The sequence below is a fragment of the Ictalurus punctatus genome, chromosome 24, assembly GCF_001660625.3.
Source record: "Ictalurus punctatus breed USDA103 chromosome 24, Coco_2.0, whole genome shotgun sequence".
NCBI lineage: Eukaryota > Metazoa > Chordata > Actinopteri > Siluriformes > Ictaluridae > Ictalurus > Ictalurus punctatus.
In genome coordinates, this window is record NC_030439.2 from 21,070,452 (window position 1) to 21,092,842 (window position 22,391).

Consider the following 22,391-nt stretch of genomic DNA (forward strand, 5'->3'; position numbering starts at 1 on the left):
AAGCGACTTCCTGGTCCATCAAAGATGACGTTGTCGCTCGAGTCGAGTGTAGTTTTGGGTTGTTTTTTCCGCATTAAAAATAAACAGAAATAGTGATATTATACTTGACTAAAGGTTCTCTGTCGCTGATTTATAAAAAAAAAAAAAAAAATTGTAATCCGTTAACACGTTTAAAAATGTTAAATGTGTAATATTTGCGTTGTTTTCAGCAGTCGTTTGGATACTGCGTGAAATAAATAAATAAAAATAACCGGAAGTAAAACAGATTTTCGCGTCATGATCTGAAACAAAGCAGCGTTTCAGGTGAGACATTAAAATATCAACTTTACACACTTATATTCTATTGTTTTAATTCGCATAGTGTGTGTGTGTGTGAATCATTTATAAACTGTTAATACGCTGTTGTTTAATGGAACACTGAGCTAGCAGGTTGGTTTCAGTTTCTGTTCAAGAGAAATGATTAAAAAAATAAAAAATAAACATGATCCATATTATGTACATATGTGTGTATAAATAAATATATAAACACATATATGTATATATCCGTATCGCTCTAATACGTTTTTATTTGATCTGAAGTAAGAGAGCTCAGTTTCCCTGAAGCAGTGTGTCATCATGCAGGAGTTCAGGGTTTGAGCAACAGGTTTGTGCTGCATGTTGACATTTTTAACATTTCACTAAACTAGCTTGTGATCAGCCGTGTAGGGGTTAACATTGTTCGATAATAATTTAACGAGTATTTGTTGTTGTTGTGGACTGGAAGTGCTCTATACACGTCTCTCTCTTTAAGGCACGCTGTTATCAGAAGGTTACAGACTTTAATAACTCTGGTAACTGATAACGTTGGCCAGATGTTTGAAATCAGTTTTAGAAATAAGGTGACTTGATCGCCTGCACTTTTAAAGTAATTACGTCAACCCAAAATCTTTTATTTATTTATATATATATATATATATATATATATATATATATATATATATATATATATACATTTTTATAAATCCATTACTTGTTAGATTCGTTCTGATTCTCCATCACGAAGGGACTTTACTTCATTGGAAGAGGATTGGAACACAGCCTAAATGAATTTCCCGTCTGCTGTGTTTCTTCTCTGACGACCAGGATGGAGGATGGAAGCCTGGAAGATCGCAGCGTGGAGGTCCTTCAGATCCCTGATGACTTGGATGACGACCTGCTGTTGCTCTACTTTGAAAACAGGAGGAGGTCTGGAGGAGGGAACGTCATTTCTCTGAAGCGGACAGGAGACAAAGCCGTGCTGGTGTTTGAAAATGTGGAGGGTGAGACTCTTATATGTATGAAATGTTTTATCATATTCCTTGTGTATTTTACAAACAGAGCACTAGAAGTGTGTGTGTGTGTGTTGAATAGATGCGATGGGAGTCGTGCAGAAAAGCCCCCACACTCTCAGCGATGCCAGACTGATTGTACGCAAAAAACCCCCAAAGGATCATGGGAAACTAGTGCTGCGCGGATTCTCTCAGAACCCCAACCGTGATATGCTGGAGCTTTACGTGGAGAACCTGACAGGGATCGACACGGATAACTACACCCTCTATCTGTCTCCGGGGAAAGACCTGGTCCTCATTCATCTCCACCAGCCTGCAGCCGAGGGTCAGCGAGTAGAAACGCACGGTAACGCCACGTGTTCTTACCCAATTAAACATCTCACGCGTGCTTGTTGGACATTTCGTTACAGATTTTGAGAAGATGCGCAGCAAAGTTTCCAAGCGAGCGCTGGACGGGGCGAGGCTCACTCTGGAGCAGGTGGAGTGCACAGACTCCGTTGTGGTGGGAAACCTGACCCCCGACCTGACCGACGATCTGCTCACGCTGTACTTTGAGAGCAGCCGCAGCGGAGGAGGAGACGTGACGGCCGTGAGCAGGATCTCTCAACAACTGGCTAAAGTCTCCTTTAAAGATGTGCAGTGTAGGTGAACGCTTCTCTCCCTGCAGGATAAGTCACACCGCGTTTAATATCTTACGGCGTATAGAGCTGTTCAAATGCGATACACTGTTCAGCGCCGATAGGAGAGAGAGTTGCGACACGGTTTGATCTCGCCGCAGCGCGGTCACGTGGTTCACGTCGCTCGCAATCATTCCAAATACGTCCGTGCGTCAACCTATTTGAACGCGTTTAAGCGCGACAGACAGCAGCAGCAATTTTCCGTAAATATTAACACACAGTGTGCTTTGATTTCTACACTGACTACATTTAGAGTAGCATTTCCTCTGGGGAGTGATGGAGAGACGGCCTTCATCAGTTTTCCTGTCTTCACGTTTGGAGGAAAAGGGGATCGCTCCCGTAACGTAGAATATCAGTGAGTGCAAGCAGCTGCTCAGTTTAACCCACGAAGGAAGCTTGGTCAATAGTGTGAAATAAACAAGGTGAACAGTTACATTCAGCAAGACATTTTATTATAGAATATATCCAGGGATTTTATTATAGAATATATCCCGGGATTTTATTATAGAATATATCCCGGGATTTTATTATAGAATATATCCAGGGATTTTATTATAGAATACATCCCGGGATTTTATTATATAATACATCCGGGGATTTTATTATAGAATATATCCAGGGATTTTATTATAGAATACATCCCGGGATTTTATTATATAATACATCCGGGGATTTTATTATAGAATATATCCAGGGATTTTATTATAGAATACATCCGGGGATTTTATTATAGAATATATCCGGGGATTTTATTATAGAATATATCCGGGGATTTTATTATAGAATATATCCGGGGATTTTATTATAGAATATATCCAGGGATTTTATTATAGAATATATCCAGGGATTTTATTATATAATACATCCGGGGATTTTATTATAGAATACATCCAGGGATTTTATTATAGAATACATCCAGGGATTTTATTATAGAATATATCCGGGGATTTTATTATAGAATACATCCGGGGATTTTATTATAGAATATATCCGGGGATTTTATTATAGAATATATCCGGGGATTTTATTATAGAATATATCCGGGGATTTTATTATAGAATATATCCGGGGATTTTATTATAGAATATATCCGGGGATTTTATTATAGAATATATCCGGGGATTTTATTATATAATACATCCGGGGATTTTATTATATAATACATCCGGGGATTTTATTATAGAATACATCCAGGGATTTTATTATAGAATACATCCGGGGATTTTATTATAGAATATATCCGGGGATTTTATTATAGAATACATCCGGGGATTTTATTATAGAATACATCCGGGGATTTTATTATAGAATACATCCAGGGATTTTATTATAGAATACATCCGGGGATTTTATTATAGAATATATCCGGGGATTTTATTATAGAATACATCCGGGGATTTTATTATAGAATACATCCGGGGATTTTATTATAGAATACGTCCGGGGATTTTATTATAGAATACGTCCGGGGATTTTATTATAGAATACATCCGGGGATTTTATTATAGAATATATCCGGGGATTTTATTATAGAATATATCCAGGGATTTAAAAAAATATATACCGTACCTCTTATTATTATATATAATTATTTTTATTTATTTGTTTTCCCCCTGAATGTTCAGGGTTGAGGGTGGGGCAGGGGGGTGTTTATAAACGTTTATAAATGTTGTGTATATATGACTGGATTCTCTCGATGCCAAAAAACACGTGTAGCTGTTCTAGATCAGGTGTTCACGTGGGCGGCGGGGCCGCGTCCGCATGCAGGAAATAGAGAAGAAAAAAAGGAAAGTATTAATGAGCCCCGGGTAATTTTAACGTCCTTCATAAACAGCAGAGCACCTGTTTATAATAACTGCAGTGTGATGTGTGTAGGTGTGTGTAGAGGTGTGTGTGTGTGTGTGTGTGTATAGAGGTGTGTGTGTGTGTGTGTGTGTGTGTGTGTATAGAGGTGTGTGTAGAGGTGTGTGTGTGTGTGTAGAGGTGTGTGTGTGTGTGTGTGTGTGTAGAGGTGTGTGTGTGTGTGTGTGTGTGTGTGTGTGTGTGTGTAGAGGTGTGTGTGTGTGTGTGTGTGTGTGTATAGAGGTGTGTGTAGAGGTGTGTGTGTGTGTGTAGAGGTGTGTGTGTGTGTGTGTGTGTGTAGAGGTGTGTGTAGAGGTGTGTGTGTGTAGAGGTAGAGGTGTGTGTAGAGGTGTGTGTGTGTGGAGGTAGAGGTGTGTGTAGAGGTGTGTGTGTGTGTGTAGAGGTGTGTGTGTGTGTGTGTGTGTGTAGAGGTGTGTGTGTGTAGAGGTAGAGGTGTGTGTAGAGGTGTGTGTGTGTGTGTAGAGGTGTGTGTGTGTGTGTGTGTGTGTGTGTAGAGGTGTGTGTGTGTGTGTGTAGAGGTGTGTGTGTAGAGGTGTGTGAGATTGTGTAGAGGTGTGTGTGTGTGTGTGTGTGTGATTGTGTAGAGGTGTGTGTGTGTGTATAGAGGTGTGTGTGTGTATAGAGGTGTGTGTGATTGTGTAGAGGTGTGTGTGTGTGTATAGAGGTGTGTGTGATTGTGTAGAGGTGTGTGTGTGTGTATAGAGGTGTGTGTGTGTATAGAGGTGTGTGTGATTGTGTAGAGGTGTGTGTGTGTGTATAGAGGTGTGTGTGTGTATAGAGGTGTGTGTGATTGTGTAGAGGTGTGTGTGTGTGTATAGAGGTGTGTGTGTGTATAGAGGTGTGTGTGATTGTGTAGAGGTGTGTGTGTGTGTATAGAGGTGTGTGTGTGTATAGAGGTGTGTGTGATTGTGTAGAGGTGTGTGTGTGTGTATAGAGGTGTGTGTGTGTATAGAGGTGTGTTTGATTGTGTAGAGGTGTGTGTGTGTAGAGGTAGAGGTGTGTGTAGAGGTGTGTGTGTGTGTGTGTGTGTAGCGGTAGAGGTGTGTGTAGAGGTGTGTGTGTGTAAAGGTGTGTGTGTAGAGGTAGAGGTGTGTGTGTAGAGGTGTGTGTGTGTGTGTGTAGAGGTGTGTGTGTAGAGGTGTGTGTGTGTGTGTGTAGAGGTGTGTGTGTGTAGAGGTAGAGGTGTGTGTAGAGGTGTGTGTGTGTAAAGGTGTGTGTGTAGAGGTGTGTGTGTGTAAAGGTGTGTGTGTAGAGGTAGAGGTGTGTGTGTAGGTGTGTGTGTAGAGGAGCGTGTGTGTAGAGGTGCGTGTGTGTGTGTGTGTGTATAGAGGTGTGTGTGATTGTGTAGAGGTGTGTGTGTGTGTGTGTAGAGGTGCGTGTGTAAAGGTGTGTGTGTGTAGAGGTGTGTGTGTGTGTGTAGAGGTGTGTGTGTGTGTGTGTGTGTGGTTATGTTGTATTATTTTCCTGTATTAAATAAATAAATGAAAGAAGTAATGATAAGAGTGTCACATCTGTTGAACAGCTGGAAGCTGAGATGGTCCGCACCTCTGCACTTCCCCGTCACCTCCTACAGAGAGAGAAGAAAGTGTTCTTAAGGTCATTTCAAAGTGAACGTCACCCAGACGCTAAAGTGATGTCGAGCCAATGAGCTCGCGGTAACGTCCTCTTCAAAATCTTTCCCTACACATGTCAGTGTTCATCAGTCTCGTCAAAGCTGGGCCGCACGTCCCGCTGCCAGTTTATTAGGTACACCGAGCTAAAACTACTGCAGTCTAACTTCAACAGCTAATCTAATCACCGAATATAAACTTTATAGTGAACGAACGCCGAGACCCGCAGTGAATGTGAGGTAGATGTAGGCCAGCTGACTCCTGGTTATGGAGGCTAGTGAAGTGTCGCTCAGGCTAACTGCAGTTAGAGACTTTCTCGAACCATAAACATTAACTAGAGCTGGACACATAAAATACCAGCGAATGCGTTAACATTTTTTAAAAATGCAGTAGTTTACCAGCGGCTGTGTTTGGGAAATGAATGGGATTCAGTGTTGGGAACTTTCGGTTCCCCCGGGACACGCGTCACTTCCGCGTTCTCCGATTCCTACAGGAGTCTATGGCGGTGTCGTACTTCTCTTTCTCAACGGCGCTGCAATACACTACACACAGACCACACACACAGGCCACACCCACTATATACAGGCCACACCCACCACACACAGACCACACCCACCACACACAGGCCACGTTCACCACAAAGGTCACACCCACCACACATAGAAGCCACATCTAATACACACAGGCTGCATGTCCTTCACTGGAACTGACAGAGATGCCACACCCACTAAACACAAGCCACACCCACTACACAGGTTACACCCATTACATAGAAGCTGTGTAACTGCTACACAGGTGTCAGTTAAGCATGCTCATTAGAATTTTTAGCCACGCCCACAAGCAGTATCTCAGATCAGTGTACTCGGAGGTTCAGCTGCTGTTTGAGTGTTTTATTTCAACTCATTTCTGTCCAGTTTTTTATTATGACATGTTTAATCGAGACTTGTGTGAAAATGAAATGACTTTTTTGGGATCTTTGTGTTAAATAGCTGTGGACAGCGTACTTCAGAAGCCTCACAAACTGGAGCAGAGGGACTTGATTGTGAAACCTTATTATTCTTTTTTGCACTCGGAGGAAGGAGCATCTGAGACGAGTTTACAGAACGGGACGGGTCAGGGTGTAGATGATCAGGTTAGCGCCGTATCACCTGCGAGCAGCACACACTCTGATCTCCTCAGCGGTGCACCGTCACTGTCCCACAGTAAGGAGAACCTGACACCTGGCCTCCAGGTGACTCCACAACATGCAAACCTTCCCGCAAACACTCCGCAGGTCGTTCAACCTCCACCTGAACAACAGCCCTGCGTCTGCCACGTCTCCGTCCCCGACCCTGCTAAACGTGACCTCCTCGCCCTCTCCGACCTTCCTGACAAGCTGAAAAAGTCTCACCCCGGGTACGAGATCAGAGTGACGCAGAACAGCGTGGAGGTGAAAGGCCCCGCCCGAGACCAAGCTGAGAAACTGAAGAGCAAGCTGCTGGAGTTCCTGAGCGGCGTGTCGCAGGTCCACGTCCCCGTCAGCGCTCTGAAAGCCGACTTCCTCCAGAGACAGGACGTCAGAGACAAACTGACCGACGAGCTGAAGTTCCAAGGACTGCCCTGCACGTACGCGGTGACGGGGGGTGTGCTGAAGGTAAGCTCCGCCTCCATGCAGATGGTGACCCGGGCGAGCGAGGTGATAAAAGGTGCGGTCAGCGAGTTCGTCCTGCCCGTGGATCCTGAGTACGAGTACATGATCAACTCTGAGGAGTGGAAAACCTTCCTCCTGACTCAGGACCCAAGCAGCATCGAAGCGTCGTCCCAGGGGAATGCCGTCTCCGTGGTGACGCTGAAGGACATGGAGCAGGAGGTGAAGGACAACATCGTTCGGTTCCTCAGCACACCCATACAGAAGGAGATTGTAATCAGCATGCAGCCCGCCATGCTCACCTACGTCCAGCTGCACCATCAACAGCTGCTCATGGACATGGCCGAGGCCATCATCTTCCCCCTCGACACTGGGGACGGGCTCAGCGTGAGTCCTTCCCTTTCATTGCAATGACTTTTAAACTATTATAAATACAGTATTTTTAAAAAAACAGCATTTTTATTTGATAAGATTTTGTGTTCTAATTATTTGATTATAAAATCATGCATGGAATGTTATTTTCATCAGTTTTTGAAATATATATATTTTTTAAATAAAAAGACATTCATAAATACGTACGCTGGATATAAAAAGTATACACACCCCTGTTAAAATGGCAGGTTTTTGTGAACTTGTTCAGGCCCCTCGGCATCCTCCCTGAGCAGTTCCTCCTGATCTCATGTGTACATCCATTCATGTAGCAGACGCTTTTATCCAGAGGGGAAATGATCTACAAATGATCTTCTCGTCAGTTTTAGAGGGACGTCCTGACGTCAGTAGTGTCCCTGTCGGGTCATATTTTCTTCACGTGTTGATGATTATCTTTACAGCGTTCCATGGTCTACACAATGCCTCGGAAGGTTTGTGTAACCCTCTCCTGGTTGATATCTCTCAACAGCGAGATCCCGTACCTGCTCTGTAAGATCTTTGTGGCCCAGGGCTTTTCCACTTGGAGGTTACCCAGGAGGTGTCAGGAGAATCCTAGAGGAACGGCTGGACTTTATCTAATCAGTTAATCAGTCACTTTAATTGAGGGCAGGTGTACAGTGATTAGTACTGAACATGAGTGTGAATGTGATTGGTGGATTCCGAACACTGCCTGGTTCACAGTCATAAAAGGGTGTGTAGACTTCTGCATTCTGGGGATTGGAAGTTTTTCGTTTTTCTTTTTTTCCCCCCACAAAAACATCTCCGGGTGTTCGTCACGTGTTGCGATGTCACAACAAAGGTGAAAAAGGTTCAGACACGATTTAATTTAGTTTCTTTTCTTTCTTTTTTTTACATCACAAAACCTTTGCAGGGGTGTGTAAACTTTTTTATATCCACTGTAAATACAAAACACTATATATATATAAAGAGTATAAAATTTTTATTCTTAATCAGTTCATTTGGTATAATGATATAAAACTTGTGTTTAAAAACAAAACACCGACCAACAAACACTAAAATATAAATATCCATTTAAAATACATCATATTCTCCAATATTACAATAAATCTCATGCATTCGTTTATTTAATCTTTTTAACTGAACAATTGATGAATACATTTTAAGTTCATCGTCAGTTCATCTATTCTTGAAGAACGTATAAAACACTGATATTTATTCATTAGGAAGAATTTATTTCTGTCATTTGGTTGAATAGTTTATTGTGGAATGTCTCCATGTTATTTTGTGCGGTGATAATGTACGTGTTTGGATGAGGTGAGGTGTGAGAGGTGGGATTGTGATGGGATTATTTTTTGGAATGTTGATGGACAGATCCAGGGAAACCCCATCGTGTGTCAGACCGCAGCCGAGCTTCTGTCCAACCTGGTGTCCTCCACGTACACCAAGATCATCACCGTCAATCAGCCCGGCATCGCGCGCTTCCTGCTGCATGACCCCGAGGGGATGAGCATCCTGGGAGAGATGACCGCCAAGTTCCAGGTCTACATCAATCTGGAGAGGGTGTACTGGGAGCCGCTGGAGGACCAGGTAACCATAAAGAGCGTACGATCCGACAAGCTGTTGCATTCACTTAAATATGTGTGTGTGTGTGTGTGTGTGTGTGTGTGTGTGTGTGTGTGTGTGTGTGTGTGTGTAATGGAATAAAACGATGTCTGCAGGTAATGTTCAATTATTTAACTTCATGAAAAATAAATGAATGATTAAATTGTGCTTATAGGATTATAAGTTGCTTGCTGCATGTGGATCATTTCATTATTAAATTGTCTCTCTATTAAAGTCTTGAAGTAAAATGATAACTTGGCTCTTTAAAATCGGCATCGATAACATTTCAGCGAAATTTTCAGGATCCAGCAGGAAAGAAATGAAAGAAACACAGAGGATTTCTGCGCAAATAAAATAAATACGATTTAAAAAAAGAATCCGGGCAGAAATTAACTGTATATTTTATATAAATATACACCGCATTGTATACAGCCCGTGAAGCCTGTCCCTTTTATTTTGAAAGTTATAACAGGTTATGATGAATTCTGAAAATATCTAGCTCTTTAAAATCAGAGTTAACGTGAGGATTTGTGTGAAAGTCTTCTGCTTATCATCGTGTTTGGTCTTTATTACAGTAAAACTATTTTCATTTAAATTAGGATTCGTGTGGATTACATGGTTTAGATTTCTTCTTCTTCTTCTTCTTCTTCTTGCAGGACATCTTTGCGTTGGCGTGGAAAATGAGTCAGAACTTTGTGAGGACCTCGTCGGCTCAGTGTTTACCGGATCTGGAGGCTGGCGAGCTCGCGGCGACCGATAAAGACACCTCAGGTTCCCGTTTTTATTATTTCCCCATCGGTTCTGTTCTCACGCGGTTCTAAAGAGATGGAGTACTAACTGGGTTAACGTCACGCACGTCCTCAGCTTGTATAGAAGAGGCTAAGAAGATACTGTCGCTGCTGGAGAGTGATCGCCCTCACACCGCGGCGGCGGAGGAGGGGGAGGAGGAGGAGGAGGAAATGGACCTGTACTCAGACTTATCTTCAAGAGAGCAGGTAAATCCAGGAGCAGGTTCTCCTGGAGAAGGAAGAAACGCTCGAGATCTTTATCTGTTATGGAGTCTGGTTTCAAACGTTAAAGTCTCGTTGTCTTTCCAACTGTGAATGTAGAACGATGATGAATCCTGATTAATGTCAATTTATTTAAAAGTATTAGCTCGGAGTCATGAGATAAACTGTGAGGTAAAAAAACGAGGGTGAATGCGAGAGGAACCTGTGCAACCAACAACGGACGAACGGTAAGCTCAGGAGAAGTTTTCTAGAAAGGACCGGGTGTTTCCAGATAATGAGGAGTGTTATAGATAACTCAAAATGAGAGGATTTTCCGAGAATGAGATACTTTGTAGATAATTAGAAAACGAGATCTTTTTAGATGAGATATTGTTTAGGGGATGAGCTGTTTTCAGATAATGACAGATGTTCTTGTTAATGAGATGATAAGGACTTTTCCAGACGGATATTTCTGGGTAATGAGGTCTCGAGATAGTCTCTAATTAATTAGATATGTCTGAGATAGTAAAATGATGAAAGTTTGTTTTCCTGCACTTATTCTTTGTAAGTCATCTGTAAGACATCTGTGATTTGCCTGAATCCCTCAGGGTCTTAAAGGCGGTATGTTGTCTTCTTTTAGATAGAAACACAGGACTCGAGTACAGCCGAGAATCAGCAGGGAGACCGCGTCAGTCTGGATGAAGACGCCTATCTGTCTCTGGCCATCCAGCTGTCCATGGAGCAGAGTCAGGACCCAGATCGCCTGGCGGAAGAGGAACTGCAGAAAGTCCTCCAACTCTCCAAGGACGAGGCGGCGTCGGTGGACGAGACCCACATGCTGGAGAAGGTGGTGGACGTGTCTCTGCAGGACGCCATCAGAGCGGCGAACACGGCGCAGATCGAGGTGTTTGCGTGTTACACACACGACCTGGTGCGCGTGGATATCGCTCTGGGGAAGAAGGTGGGCTTGAGGCAGTGTGAGGAGAAGCTGCAGCACAAGAGCTTCAGGAAGCTGTCGGCCTTCCACCGGCGCTGCTTGGACCTCATCAGGAGGAAGCATGGCGTGGAGATCCAGATCCAGGGCACCACCGCCATCATCTCGGGGTTTAAGCAGTACGTCGCCGGAGCGATGCCCGATCTGAACGAGCTGCTGGAGAAAGCGGCCGGGGGCACCACGGACGCCGAGATCCTGAAGACCGTGCAGTGGGTGTGGCACGACAGAGAGCACACGGCGGCGACGCCGTACTCGCCCGAAGCCACGGTGTTCATCGAAAACGCCTGGAGGATGAAGCAGGACAAGCTCGACATCCTGTTCAACAACCAGCCGTATATCATCGATTTTACGAAGATGCAGGAGTTCAGCGTGTCGTCCGGACGAGCCGTGCCCGTTTCAAGGAAACTCGTCAGCTCTGTCGACCTTTACACCGAATTCCAAGGTCGTTAGGAATGTTCGCTCAGTTTCTTTACGTCTTCCTAACACTCGGTGCGCTGGCTGTAGAGTAAAACATAATAAATATCTATAATACAGCTTTAAGCAGAGATCATCGGGGTCCAAGCACTTTGACCCGATGCAGAAAGCCTGGCAGCTGAGGATGTGAAGCTCCCCTGAGATAGAGTCTCTCTCAGAGAAAATAGAAATGAGCCATATTTTATATTGAACGGACAAATAGTCGCAGGAAAGGAGCGCACCCTAGTGGCATGTCGATGCCAAATTTACAGATAATAGACGTGTTTTTCCAATTAAATCAGAAGAAGCACAAAACTCAACGTGATTGGAGAACGTGTCGCTTGTTTTACGCTACAGACGTATGTCTGTTGACAAGCAAGAGCCGAATCTGGTATAAACCGGTAGGCTGCATCAAAATTTTACACCATGTCTACGTATCAGATTTGATGTCGGCACACAAAACTGTTATAAAGATATAGCCTGGCGTCCTGGTGGTCAGATACGGTAGTGCATTACGGCTGAACGCCGTCGAATAGGAAAAATCTAATCAGGTTTAGTCTGAACATCATCTGACTCAGGTTTAATAAAGACTCATATCAGAAGCAGCGAGAAAAAAAAACAGTTCTATATATCGTCTGACTTATCTCAAAATCGAAGTGGGCGGAGCTTAATGTTTTTTGCGCCTTTTTCATATTTAAATATTTTTGCCTCTACACTTTCTGGTGCAGGGGTTAGCAAAAAAAAGTGCTGTACTGTAGCGCCCCCTTGAGGCCTGTTTTAGACAGGAATACCTGTAAGTCCTTTTTGTCAGCTGAATGAACGTAAAAGACCTGTATCTCTTTCATCTTTCAGACGATTACAGCCTGCTGTCGGACGTCCCGGACGCCGTGAGACTCCAGGAAGACTCCGAAGAATATAACGAAGTCACTGCGGAATTCTTCAGCGGCCTTTCTGCTGAACAGAACAACGTCCAAATCGTCAAGGTGAGCCGAATCGCTTTCCGCTCAAGCGGCTGGACGAGTCCCTGTGATCGTGCTGTTACTATAGAAACGACAGCGTACTAGAACGAGCGCGTTAATTAAGAATGAACCTGTGATTCGCAGCTGCGCTACTTTACTGAAAACTTATCGACACTTTCTGACCAATCACAATCCAGAATTGGAAGGTGGTGTGGTGTAAGCGAAGGTAACCGGCTCCTGTCGTGTATAAACCCCTCCTGCAGGTGGAGAAGCTGATGAACCGGCTGCTGTACAGTCAGTACCGGCTGAAGAAGGCCGACATGGAGCAGAAGGTTCGAGGCGATGTGGAGCGAACGCTTTACCACGGCACCAGCGAGAGCAGCGTGAAGGAGATCTGCATCCACGGCTTCAACAGGAGCTTCTGCGGCAAAAACGGTAACATGCCGACACGCCCGGGTTCGCGAGTCCTCTGACAAACAAACAGAGCGGTTTGGGATCGAGACACACTTTCCAGGCGCTTAAACCCGTCGCAGAGATATAAATACTCCGTTTGTTTCGTTTTTCTCTCCACACAGCCACGGCGTTCGGACAAGGCGTGTACTTCGCTGTGAAATCCTCCTACTCGTTCTCCGACACCTACTCGCCCCCCAACGCCGACGGACACAAGTTCATCTTCGTAGCCAGAGTCCTGACGGGAGACTTCATCCAGGGAAAGCACGACATGAGAGCGGCGCCGCTCAGACAGGACTCGGGCATCCCGGTGCGCTACCACAGCGTCGTGGACACCGTGAGGGAGCCCACTCTGTTCGTCATCTTCAACGACACGCAGGCGTACCCACAGTACCTCATCACCTGCCTGAAGGGGCCCGTGTGACGCGGACACGCCTCCTCCTCAATCATCAATATCTGCATCATACACACTTCTGATTTACAACAACTTATCATTCAGACTTCCAAACTCTCACACACATGATTTTACACACGTCTCATTAATCAGCGGCCGTGAAAAATGCAAATAAAGTATCAAATAAAGACGTAAAGTGAGTATGTGTGTGTGTGTGTGTGTGTGTGTGTGAGAGAGTGTGTTTCAAACCTTTATACCTGGTTTACTCACATTGAGGCTAATTAACATAATAATAATAATAATAATAATAATAATAATAATAATCATTGAAAGCCCTGTTAATAAACATACACAATAACCACCGGGATTTACATTTTAAATACCACAAAACACTGTTTTCAGAAGTATTGGCACCCCATAATCACCATTAATATTTAGTAACGCCTCCTGAGAGAGTAATAATAATAGTAATAATAAAAAGGATTAGAGCTCAGTCAGTAACAGTTGAATGTCGTTTATATTCTCAGGTTTGTGCGTGTGAACGTCATCTTCAGTTCACAGCACCGAGTTTAAAACAAGGTTCAGATAGGAAGATCGAGACAGTCGAGACAGCGATGTAGGTTTGGACCCATTATTTAGTTTAATGTTGTAACCTCCTGCCAGAGGCAACCTGGTTTTAGACTAATCGATCGCTTGGAATCCATGATGCCTGAGAAACATCTCCAGAGCATCAAAATCCACTTGTTATGTCACGGCCAGTATCAGATGCTTTCGTTTATATTCCGCTCTTTTTATCACCAAACTAAATGTTCCGGTTTTATCATCACCAGACCAGTTCAAGTCAAATGATTAACTATTTCAGACTATTTCATGTTGTTGTTTTTATATTAGGAATCTGAGTGTGATTAATGGTATTTTTAAGCAATTACCATGTTTGATATTCATCAGCTGACACGTGCAGGTCAACAACGGTCGGCCTTTAGAAAACAATCATCAAAAGCTCCTTGGAAGATGACGGGATTCTCCATGTATGCGACCTGACCTGAGTTCCTGGAGTGTCTTTTTTTCTCTTAATGTATATTTAAATTGTACAGGAGGAATTCTTTGCCAAAAATAACATTCAGATCACGCCCTTATTCTGCAGTCCGTCAAGAAAATCTTTAAAAAGTCTAAAATGATATTATAGTTGGGATTTTCTTCTAATCATGTGAGCGTTTCAATTTTGACGATGGCCCTGAAATACAGATATGATGAGGAAAATGGAATGTTTTGATTTGATTTTTATTTCTACGACACACAAAATTAAAATGCAAAATGGCGTTATTTCATTTCACTTTTCATCTTTCCTCAGTGCCACCTTTGCACACAGATATGGGAAAGAAATTAAAAACAAGGGTTTTCATTTACATTTCAGCGTTTTAATGATAGTTTTAGTTTTAGACAGAAGGTGTACACTAACGTGTACTTTATTAAAATGTAATAATTTTGACAGGATGTGTGTTAGAAAACGGGTTTTCTTATTCTTTTATTGTTGTTGTTGTTGTTGTATATTTCTGAAGCCCTCGGAACTGTGTGTATTGAGCTCTTCTTTGACTCCGGACTTGTATCGGCGCTGCACCGTTGCCGCAAGGAATTCTGGGATGTGTGATGAATGGACCAGGCAACAATATTGGTGTTAGCTAGCTAACCGGGCTAGCTCTTTATTTTTATTTTGGTAATTAACTACTGAATAATTTTATGAGAAAAGATGAAAGTGTTAATCGTATGAAATCGGACATGTTTGTAAAGCGGGGTGAGGGAAGCAAAATGCGGATTATTAGGAATATTAACAATAAAACTCCTCGATAGCGTGTTTGCAGGTTAGCCGTGGGACAGCAACGAATAGAACATTATTATTATTATTATTATTATTATTATTATTATTATTATTATTGTTATTATTATTAATAATAATAACAATAATAATAATAATAACAGGTTGTGTATCTCATGTCCTGAATAAAACAAAATTAAAACACTTTCACATTTTATATCCAGGCGGTAAAATATTCGTGTTAACGTTTTGGATTAATGAGCTAATAAATAAATATTCAACTCCCTCATTTTAATTCAGTCATAAAACGGAAGGAATAAACATTCATACCGTTTTCCTCGAGGTTTTTATTAACGCACTTACAGTGTTGAATATTGTACTTCTGTTTAATACGGATATGAGTACTAACATAACTACTAATGGCTCTGTCTCGAATGGCACTAAGTGGAGATAGTGTGCACTACATAGTGTGCGAGCTGTTTCTTCATTGCCTGTGTAGTGCCCTTCAGTACAGAGCAGACAGCTGAATTCTAAGGGGCTTGTTATTGGACATCCTGGGTGTTAGTCCGTTGTTTTACACTATATCTAGTGCACTTGTTTAGGGAGTAGTAAACTACATAGTGGCTTGTTATTGGACATCTACCCTACATAGGGTGCATTTTCAATGTGGCTTAGAGACAGATGAAAATATTTTTTTTAAATATACACTACTAATATTTTTTAAATATACACTATTGGATTACACTTTACACTATGGAGGGTGTGATTTGGGACTATAGTGTGGATGTCGAGGGTGGAGGGTGTGAGGGTGTGATTTGGGACTGTAGTGTGGGTGTAAAGGGTGGAGGGTGTGATTTGGGACTGTAGTGTGGATGTCGAGGGTGGAGGGTGTGATTTGGGACTGTAGTGTGGGTGTAGAGGGTGGAGGGTGTGATTTGGGACTGTAGTGTGGGTGTAGAGGGTGGAGGGTGTGATTTGGGACTGTAGTGTGGGTGTAGAGGGTGGAGGGTGTGATTTGGGACTGTAGTGTGGGTGTAGAGGGTGGAGGGTGTGATTTGGGACTGTAGTGTGGGTCTAGAGGGTGGAGGGTGTGATTTGGGACTGTAGTGTGGGTGTAGAGGGTGGAGGGTGTGATTTGGGACTGTAGTGTGGGTGTAGAGGGTGGAGGGTGTGATTTGGGACTGTAGTGTGGGTGTTGAGGGTGGAGGGTGTGATTTGGGACTGTAGTGTGGGTGTAAAGGGTGTGATTTGGGGCTAATCCCGGTGTTCCTCACTCTTCCAGGTTGCGATCCGGCCGAGACGTCAGGATGTACGCGGTGTTCCGTCAGGCTCATCACCCCACCGCCGTGGAGTTCTCCGTCTACTGTAACTTCATCTCGAGTGAGGAGAAGAACCTGGTGGTGGCCGGAACGTCGCAGCTCTACGTCTACAGGATCATCCACGATTATGAGGTTCACCATCACACATCATAACTCACCATCATCATCACTGACGCTGAAGTCACGCCTCCACGCTGAGTTCAAGCTGTTGAAATCACATCGTGGTGAAATTCACGATTAAATGAATCGTAGCGAATCGGATGAGACTGTAATTCGAGATCTTGAAGTAGTGGAGATCTTGTAGTGCTCGGATAAAGTCGGAGATTCGGTCGTTTGTTGAATCGTTTCTTAAAGAATGATAATACGGTAGAATCGACTCTTTTTCATGCTGCTTTGAATCGTGTCCTAAAGAATCAGTCAGACTGGTGATGGAAAGTAAAATTAAAACTGTTTTCCTGAGGCATCAGAATCCTAATCAGACGAGTTAAAAACTGGGATTTTAATCAAATTTGAGAAATTCCAAAATTGGATATTTCATTATGCGCATAATGAGTCGTTTTCTACAGAGTGGTAAAAAAGCATCATATTGAATCAGTTCATCTGAGATGTTTTGATTCAGTGAGCAATTTCCTAAAGTGACAGCATGACAGCGACCGTGATCTTTAAGCCTTAACCTCTGTGAAAGGTGCTGTATACATTCAATAAAAGTATTATTATTATTATTATGAGAAGCAGTGAGTTTATGAATGCGTGTGTAAGAGAAATTGGTGTTTTCTGTTTTAGAGCTCTACAAAATCCGATAAATCATCAGGTAAGGAACTTATCTTATCCTCTCTTACACCTGTACACACCTTTATTTGTGTTAATGATGCTGATGATGTAACGCCGTTTCAGACGGTAAGAGCCGTAAGGAGAAGTTGGAGCAGGTGGCGTCTTTCTCGCTCTTCGGTAACGTGATGTCGATGGCCAGCGTGCAGCTCGTGGCGACGAACAGAGACGCCTTACTGCTCAGCTTTAAAGACGCCAAGGTGCTAATAAAACAACCAGTCACGTGGTTACTGTGTGTGTGTGTGTGTGTGTGTGTGTGTGTGTAATAATGTGTGTGTGTGTCCTGACAGCTGTCAGTGGTGGAGTACGACCCGGGGACACATGACCTCAAGACCCTCTCGCTGCACTTCTTCGAGGAGCCGGAGCTTCGGGTGAGTTCGGGGTTTAATGGGGTTAATTTCTCGAAACATTGAATCATTTCTTGACGAATCAGAATCAAATTGATTCATTCATGGAGAAATGTAGGAATTCTCAAAACACTGAATAATTTCCTAAAGAATCAGAATCAAGTTGATTCATAGTGATATGTAAAATGTCTTGAATCAGAGAATCATTTCCTAAAGAATCAGAATAAAATCGTTTGGTAGTGAAATATAAGATTTCTCATAATACTGAATCATTTCGTAAAGAATCAGAATCGAATGAATTCATGGTGAACTGTAAAATTTCTCCAAGCATTGAATCATTTCTTTAAGGATCAGAATCAAGTTGATTCACAGTGAAATGCAGGACTTCTCAAAGCATTGAATCATTTTGTCAGGAATCACCAGTCAAATTGATTCATGGAGAAATGCAAGCTTTCTGGAAGCATTGAATAATTTCCTGAAGAATCGGAAATCAAATTGATTCATGGTGATATGTAAGATTTCTTGAATCAGTGAATCATTTCCTAAAGAATCAGAATCAAATCAATTTGTTATGAAACATATGATTACTCAAAGCATTGAATCATTTTGTGAAGAATCTGAATCAAATTGATTCATGGAGAAATGTAAGATTTCTCGAAGCATGGAATAATTTCCTGAGGAATCAGAACCGAATTGATTCGTAGTGACTCAGTGTTTTTTTTGCTTTGTTCTATTTTTCCAGGATGGTTTTGTGCAGAACGTACACATCCCCATTGTGCGCGTGGATCCGGAGAACCGCTGTGCGGTGATGCTGGTCTACGGCACGCAGCTCGTCGTACTGCCTTTCAGGAAGGACACGCTGACCGACGAGCAGGAGGGGATCGTTGGAGAAGGGTACGGTTTTTACTTAAGACCACATTCTCAGCATCAGTACACTATGGGGGCGTGTCACAAACCGTGCACCTTATTCACTATATAGGCCACATAAACCCCATCATCAGTACACTGTGGGCGTGTCCCAAACCACACTCAGTATCTCTCATCTCTCCTGCAGGCAGAAGTCCAGTTTTCTCCCCAGCTACATCATTGACGTGCGTGAGCTCGATGAGAAGCTCCTGAACATCATCGATATGAAATTCCTGCACGGTTACTACGAGCCGACGCTTCTGATCCTGTACGAGCCCAACCAGACGTGGCCTGGGTATGAATTATTATTATTATTATTATTATTATTATTATTCGGGAATCCATGAGTGTTTCTTAATAAGGTTCTTTTGAAAGTAACGTGGGTGGGGCTAATCTGTGCTATTATTAATCTGTCTGATGATCTGGCTCTTGCTGTGGTTGCTAATGCTTATATAATATAATCATTTAATTTTTGTCGTAGGCGTGTTGCCGTGCGTCAGGACACGTGCAGCATCGTGGCCATCTCTCTGAACATCATGCAGAAGGTCCACCCCGTCATCTGGTCCCTCAGTAACCTGCCCTTCGACTGCACACAGGTCATGGCTGTGCCCAAACCCATAGGTCAGAGACACTCACACACACACACACACACTGTTATACGGTTTATACTCATGATTTACAGCACTGAAACATATTTTCATAAAGAATCAAAACAGAATCGACTCCTAATCAGATTAGAAATATTCGTTTTGTAAAGGATCCGGATCGTATCACAGCACAACATTTTGAGATGAAACAGTTGTTTTCTAAAGCGTCGTAACCGAATCAAGAGTTCATGACGCAGTGAACGCTTTACTCAAGAATCAGAATCACAATGAATCAAATTGAAGTGAATCTTGAGGTTTTTAAGTGTGTGTGTGTGTGTGTGTGTGTGTGTGTTGTGTCGTCTCCGTGTCCTAGGTGGCGTGGTGGTGTTTGCTGTGAACTCATTGCTGTACCTGAATCAGAGCGTCCCGCCGTTCGGGGTGTCTCTCAACAGCCAGACCAATGGGACGACGGCGTTCCCTCTGCGTAAGCTTCCTCTAAACTCCTGAACAAGTAACTAATAAAATACACAGTAATATTAATAATAATACATTAAGCAACGTTACTCATCGTGTGTGTGTGTGTGTCAGGTGTTCAGGAGGAGGTGAAGCTCACTCTGGACTGCTCTCAGGCCGCCTTCATCACCTCTGATAAGATGGTCATCTCTCTGAAAGGAGGAGAAATGTGCGTTTCAGGAGGAACAGAGTCTCTCAGGCTCTCATCCACACACTCTGTTCCTGTGTGTTCTTTATTAAGTTCGTTAATAGAGTATAGAGTTGTAACTCTGTGTGTGTGTGTGTAGTTATGTCCTGACGCTGATAACAGACGGTATGAGAAGCGTGAGAGCGTTCCACTTCGACAAGGCAGCCGCCAGCGTCCTCACCACCTGTGTGAGTCACGCGCGCAAAGCATGATGGGAAATCACTTACACACACCTCGTCACACCACGAGCATCACTATAATTCATATAACGGCTCATTCTTGTGCAGATGGTGACGATGGAGCCGGGGTTCCTGTTCCTGGGTTCTAGATTGGGGAACTCTCTGCTGCTGAGGTACACCGAGAAACCGCAGGAGAGCGCCTCGGACGACGGCACAGAGAAGGAGCGAGACAAGGAGAAGGACAAACAGGTCATTCATCAACTCTAATTACTGTATACCGTACATGTGGGGGCGTGTCCCAAACCACACTCACTACATAGGCCACATAAACACCATCATCAGTCCACTGTGGGGGCGTGTCCCAAACCACACGACATATTCACCTGTTGTCTTTCTCCTGTGTTTTTGATTTGCAGGAAGAACCACCAAATAAAAAGAAACGCGTGGACTCGAACAGTAATTGGTCAGGTGTGTGAGTGTGAGTGTGTGTGTGTGTGTGTGTGTGTGTGTGTGTGTGAGAGAGAGAGAGATTAATTTAATTTTGCTTTGCTGTTGGACTTTGTTTGAATAGTTTATATATCTATGTAGTCATACCTAGCTGTGTGTGTGTGTGTGTGTGTGTGTGTGTGTGTGTGTGTGTGTGTGTGTGTGTAGCAGGAAAGGCCTCCATGTTGGATGAACTGGACGAGATCGAGGTTTATGGGAGTGAAGCTCAGTCAGGCACTCAGCTGGCCACCTACTCTTTTGAGGTGAGAGTTTACATCTCACACACACACACACACACACACACACACACACACACACACAAAAAAAAAACACACCTAAACCGATCATGTGACATCACGGCTAGCTTTTCTTTGACACTTTTCGGGTGGATGTCGTGCTCAGCATGAACGCTGGCTCTCCTGACCCTGACCTGTAGGTACCTCAGTGTAGTGTTGGTTGGTAGAGTGTTGTGTATTGTGTGTGCCGCAGGTGTGTGACAGCATCCTGAACATCGGGCCGTGTGTGAACGCGTCGATGGGAGAACCGGCCTTCCTTTCTGAAGAGGTAAACCTGGTGGTGGTTTAGGACGTGCAGCTCTTTAATAATAATAATAATAATAATAATAATAATATCAGAAGAACACGTTTCTGATAAAGGAGTGAATATAAAATGAAATGCATCTCTCTCTCTCTCTCTCTCTCTCTCTCTCTCTCTCTTCCTCCTCCTCCTCCTTCAGTTCCAGAGTAACCCCGAGCCTGACCTGGAGGTGGTGGTGTGCTCCGGATACGGAAAGAACGGCGCCCTGTCGGTCCTGCAGGTAAACCTTTAACCTTTATACATGCTCCAGAAGAGCCTCAGGTCTCTCTCCTCGGCCACGACGAGTGGTTACTATGGAAACGTGGAGGGATAAGAGATGTACGGTTTATACAGAACAGCCACCAGACGACTGTTTTACATGTTCTGTAGTGTTACGCTGTGTTAGTTGGTTGTTGTATCATGTTTTGTTACGTTGTGTTAGTGTTACGTTGCGTTGTTACGTTGTGTTATAGTGGTACCTTGTTATATTGTATTACGTTGTGTTATTTTCTGTTGTTGCGCGTCTGTTGTTATTCTCTGAATCCTTGTGGGTCTTTGGTGTGTTAATGTAAATCTGATCCTGTTGTTTTCTTTCTTTTCTCTCCAGAGGAGCATCAGACCCCAGGTGGTGACGACCTTTGAACTCCCCGGGTGTCAGGACATGTGGACTGTTATCTCTAACGAGGAGAAACCTGAGCAGGTGAAGTGGGTGTGTGGAGAGGAGTGTAGTCATTATTAAAGTGTTGCACGGTATTATGAATCCATCCAGTCGTGTAGCTCCACCTGCTGAATGTTGCAGACCACATGGTGTTTGTTAGATTATTATTAGTGTGCCATTTGGGACATTGCTAATGAGCATGTGTTGCTAATTCGACCTGCGCTCTATCACTCTTCTCATGATCGTATTTTACTTTACCATTTCCAAGCAGTTGTTTTCCCCGTGTTCATTTACTGACTCTCCTGTTTGTCCTGTCAGCCTCCAGCAGAGGGCGAGAGAGAGACCCAGGAGGACGTGGAGAAACAGGAGCTCCCTGTGGATGATGAGAAAAACAAACATGGCTTCCTGATCCTGAGCAGAGAAGACTCCACCATGGTAGGAAACTGTGACTCGGATTATTTCTGCCACATGCTTTTAGGTCTTTTCCTGTGTAGCATGAGCTCGTTACACAGACTGTGCGGAATGTGAAGTAAACTGTGTGTGCGTGCAGATCCTGCAGACGGGGCAGGAGATCATGGAGCTGGACACGAGTGGATTTGCCACTCAGGGCCCCACCCTCTACGCCGGCAACATTGGAGACAATAAATACATCATCCAGGTGTCTCCCATGGGCATCC

The 22,391-nt window shown here is 43.5% G+C and overlaps 2 protein-coding genes and 1 long non-coding RNA gene across 6 annotated transcripts in view; all 3 read left to right on the forward strand.

Annotated features, from left to right (window-relative positions):
* Positions 1-2: 2 nt before the first annotated feature.
* Positions 3-13,511, forward strand: parp10 (poly(ADP-ribose) polymerase family member 10). 3 transcript variants are annotated; one of them, XM_017454905.2, is made up of 13 exons: positions 3-303; positions 580-643; positions 1,123-1,298; positions 1,390-1,632; positions 1,718-1,948; positions 6,447-7,471; positions 8,846-9,061; positions 9,733-9,847; positions 9,941-10,071; positions 10,706-11,501; positions 12,365-12,495; positions 12,735-12,906; positions 13,047-13,511. In XM_017454905.2, exons 3-13 carry the CDS (start codon positions 1,124-1,126, stop codon positions 13,343-13,345), a joined length of 3,534 nt encoding a protein of 1,177 aa, XP_017310394.1. In that variant the 5' UTR covers positions 3-303; positions 580-643; position 1,123; the 3' UTR covers positions 13,346-13,511. The 3 variants fall into 3 exon arrangements, with proteins under 3 accessions (XP_017310394.1, XP_047006473.1, XP_017310393.1); XM_047150517.1 differs by lacking the exon at positions 580-643 and having other exon boundaries at positions 1,017-1,298; XM_017454904.2 differs by lacking the exon at positions 580-643.
* LOC128629063 (uncharacterized) lies at positions 3,146-5,220 on the forward strand. The gene is made up of 2 exons (XR_008393384.1): positions 3,146-4,497; positions 4,532-5,220. It is a non-coding gene; the product is annotated as an uncharacterized LOC128629063 (long non-coding RNA).
* A 1,405-nt stretch (positions 13,512-14,916) lies between the features above and the next one.
* cpsf1 (cleavage and polyadenylation specific factor 1) overlaps positions 14,917-22,391 on the forward strand; it is an 18,913-nt gene continuing 11,438 nt past the window's right edge. Inside the window, exons 1-19 of one of the 2 annotated variants that reach the window (XM_053675268.1) lie at positions 14,917-15,029; positions 16,411-16,579; positions 17,231-17,258; positions 17,342-17,475; positions 17,566-17,646; positions 18,365-18,516; positions 18,677-18,823; positions 19,010-19,149; positions 19,489-19,599; positions 19,704-19,797; positions 19,916-20,003; positions 20,103-20,243; positions 20,411-20,462; positions 20,649-20,743; positions 20,970-21,044; positions 21,217-21,297; positions 21,664-21,756; positions 22,033-22,149; positions 22,265-22,391. The exon at positions 22,265-22,391 is cut by the window's right edge and continues 15 nt beyond it. In XM_053675268.1, the coding sequence (XP_053531243.1) occupies positions 16,436-16,579; positions 17,231-17,258; positions 17,342-17,475; positions 17,566-17,646; positions 18,365-18,516; positions 18,677-18,823; positions 19,010-19,149; positions 19,489-19,599; positions 19,704-19,797; positions 19,916-20,003; positions 20,103-20,243; positions 20,411-20,462; positions 20,649-20,743; positions 20,970-21,044; positions 21,217-21,297; positions 21,664-21,756; positions 22,033-22,149; positions 22,265-22,391 (1,900 nt within the window). In that variant the 5' untranslated portion in view covers positions 14,917-15,029; positions 16,411-16,435. The remainder of the gene's footprint in view (positions 15,030-16,410; positions 16,580-17,230; positions 17,259-17,341; positions 17,476-17,565; positions 17,647-18,364; positions 18,517-18,676; positions 18,824-19,009; positions 19,150-19,488; positions 19,600-19,703; positions 19,798-19,915; positions 20,004-20,102; positions 20,244-20,410; positions 20,463-20,648; positions 20,744-20,969; positions 21,045-21,216; positions 21,298-21,663; positions 21,757-22,032; positions 22,150-22,264) is intronic. The other variant, XM_053675269.1, reaches the window with a different exon arrangement.

Excerpts from the sequence above, each read along its gene's own strand:
- parp10 (XM_017454905.2), top strand. The coding sequence starts at position 1,124 with ATGGAGGATGGAAGCCTGGAAGATCGCAGCGTGGAGGTCCTTCAGATC. Across the intron at positions 1,949-6,446 it reads CTCCTTTAAAGATGTGCAGT|CTGTGGACAGCGTACTTCAG; the intron begins GTAGGTGAACGC and ends TGTGTTAAATAG. Across the intron at positions 12,496-12,734 it reads ACAACGTCCAAATCGTCAAG|GTGGAGAAGCTGATGAACCG; the intron begins GTGAGCCGAATC and ends CCCCTCCTGCAG.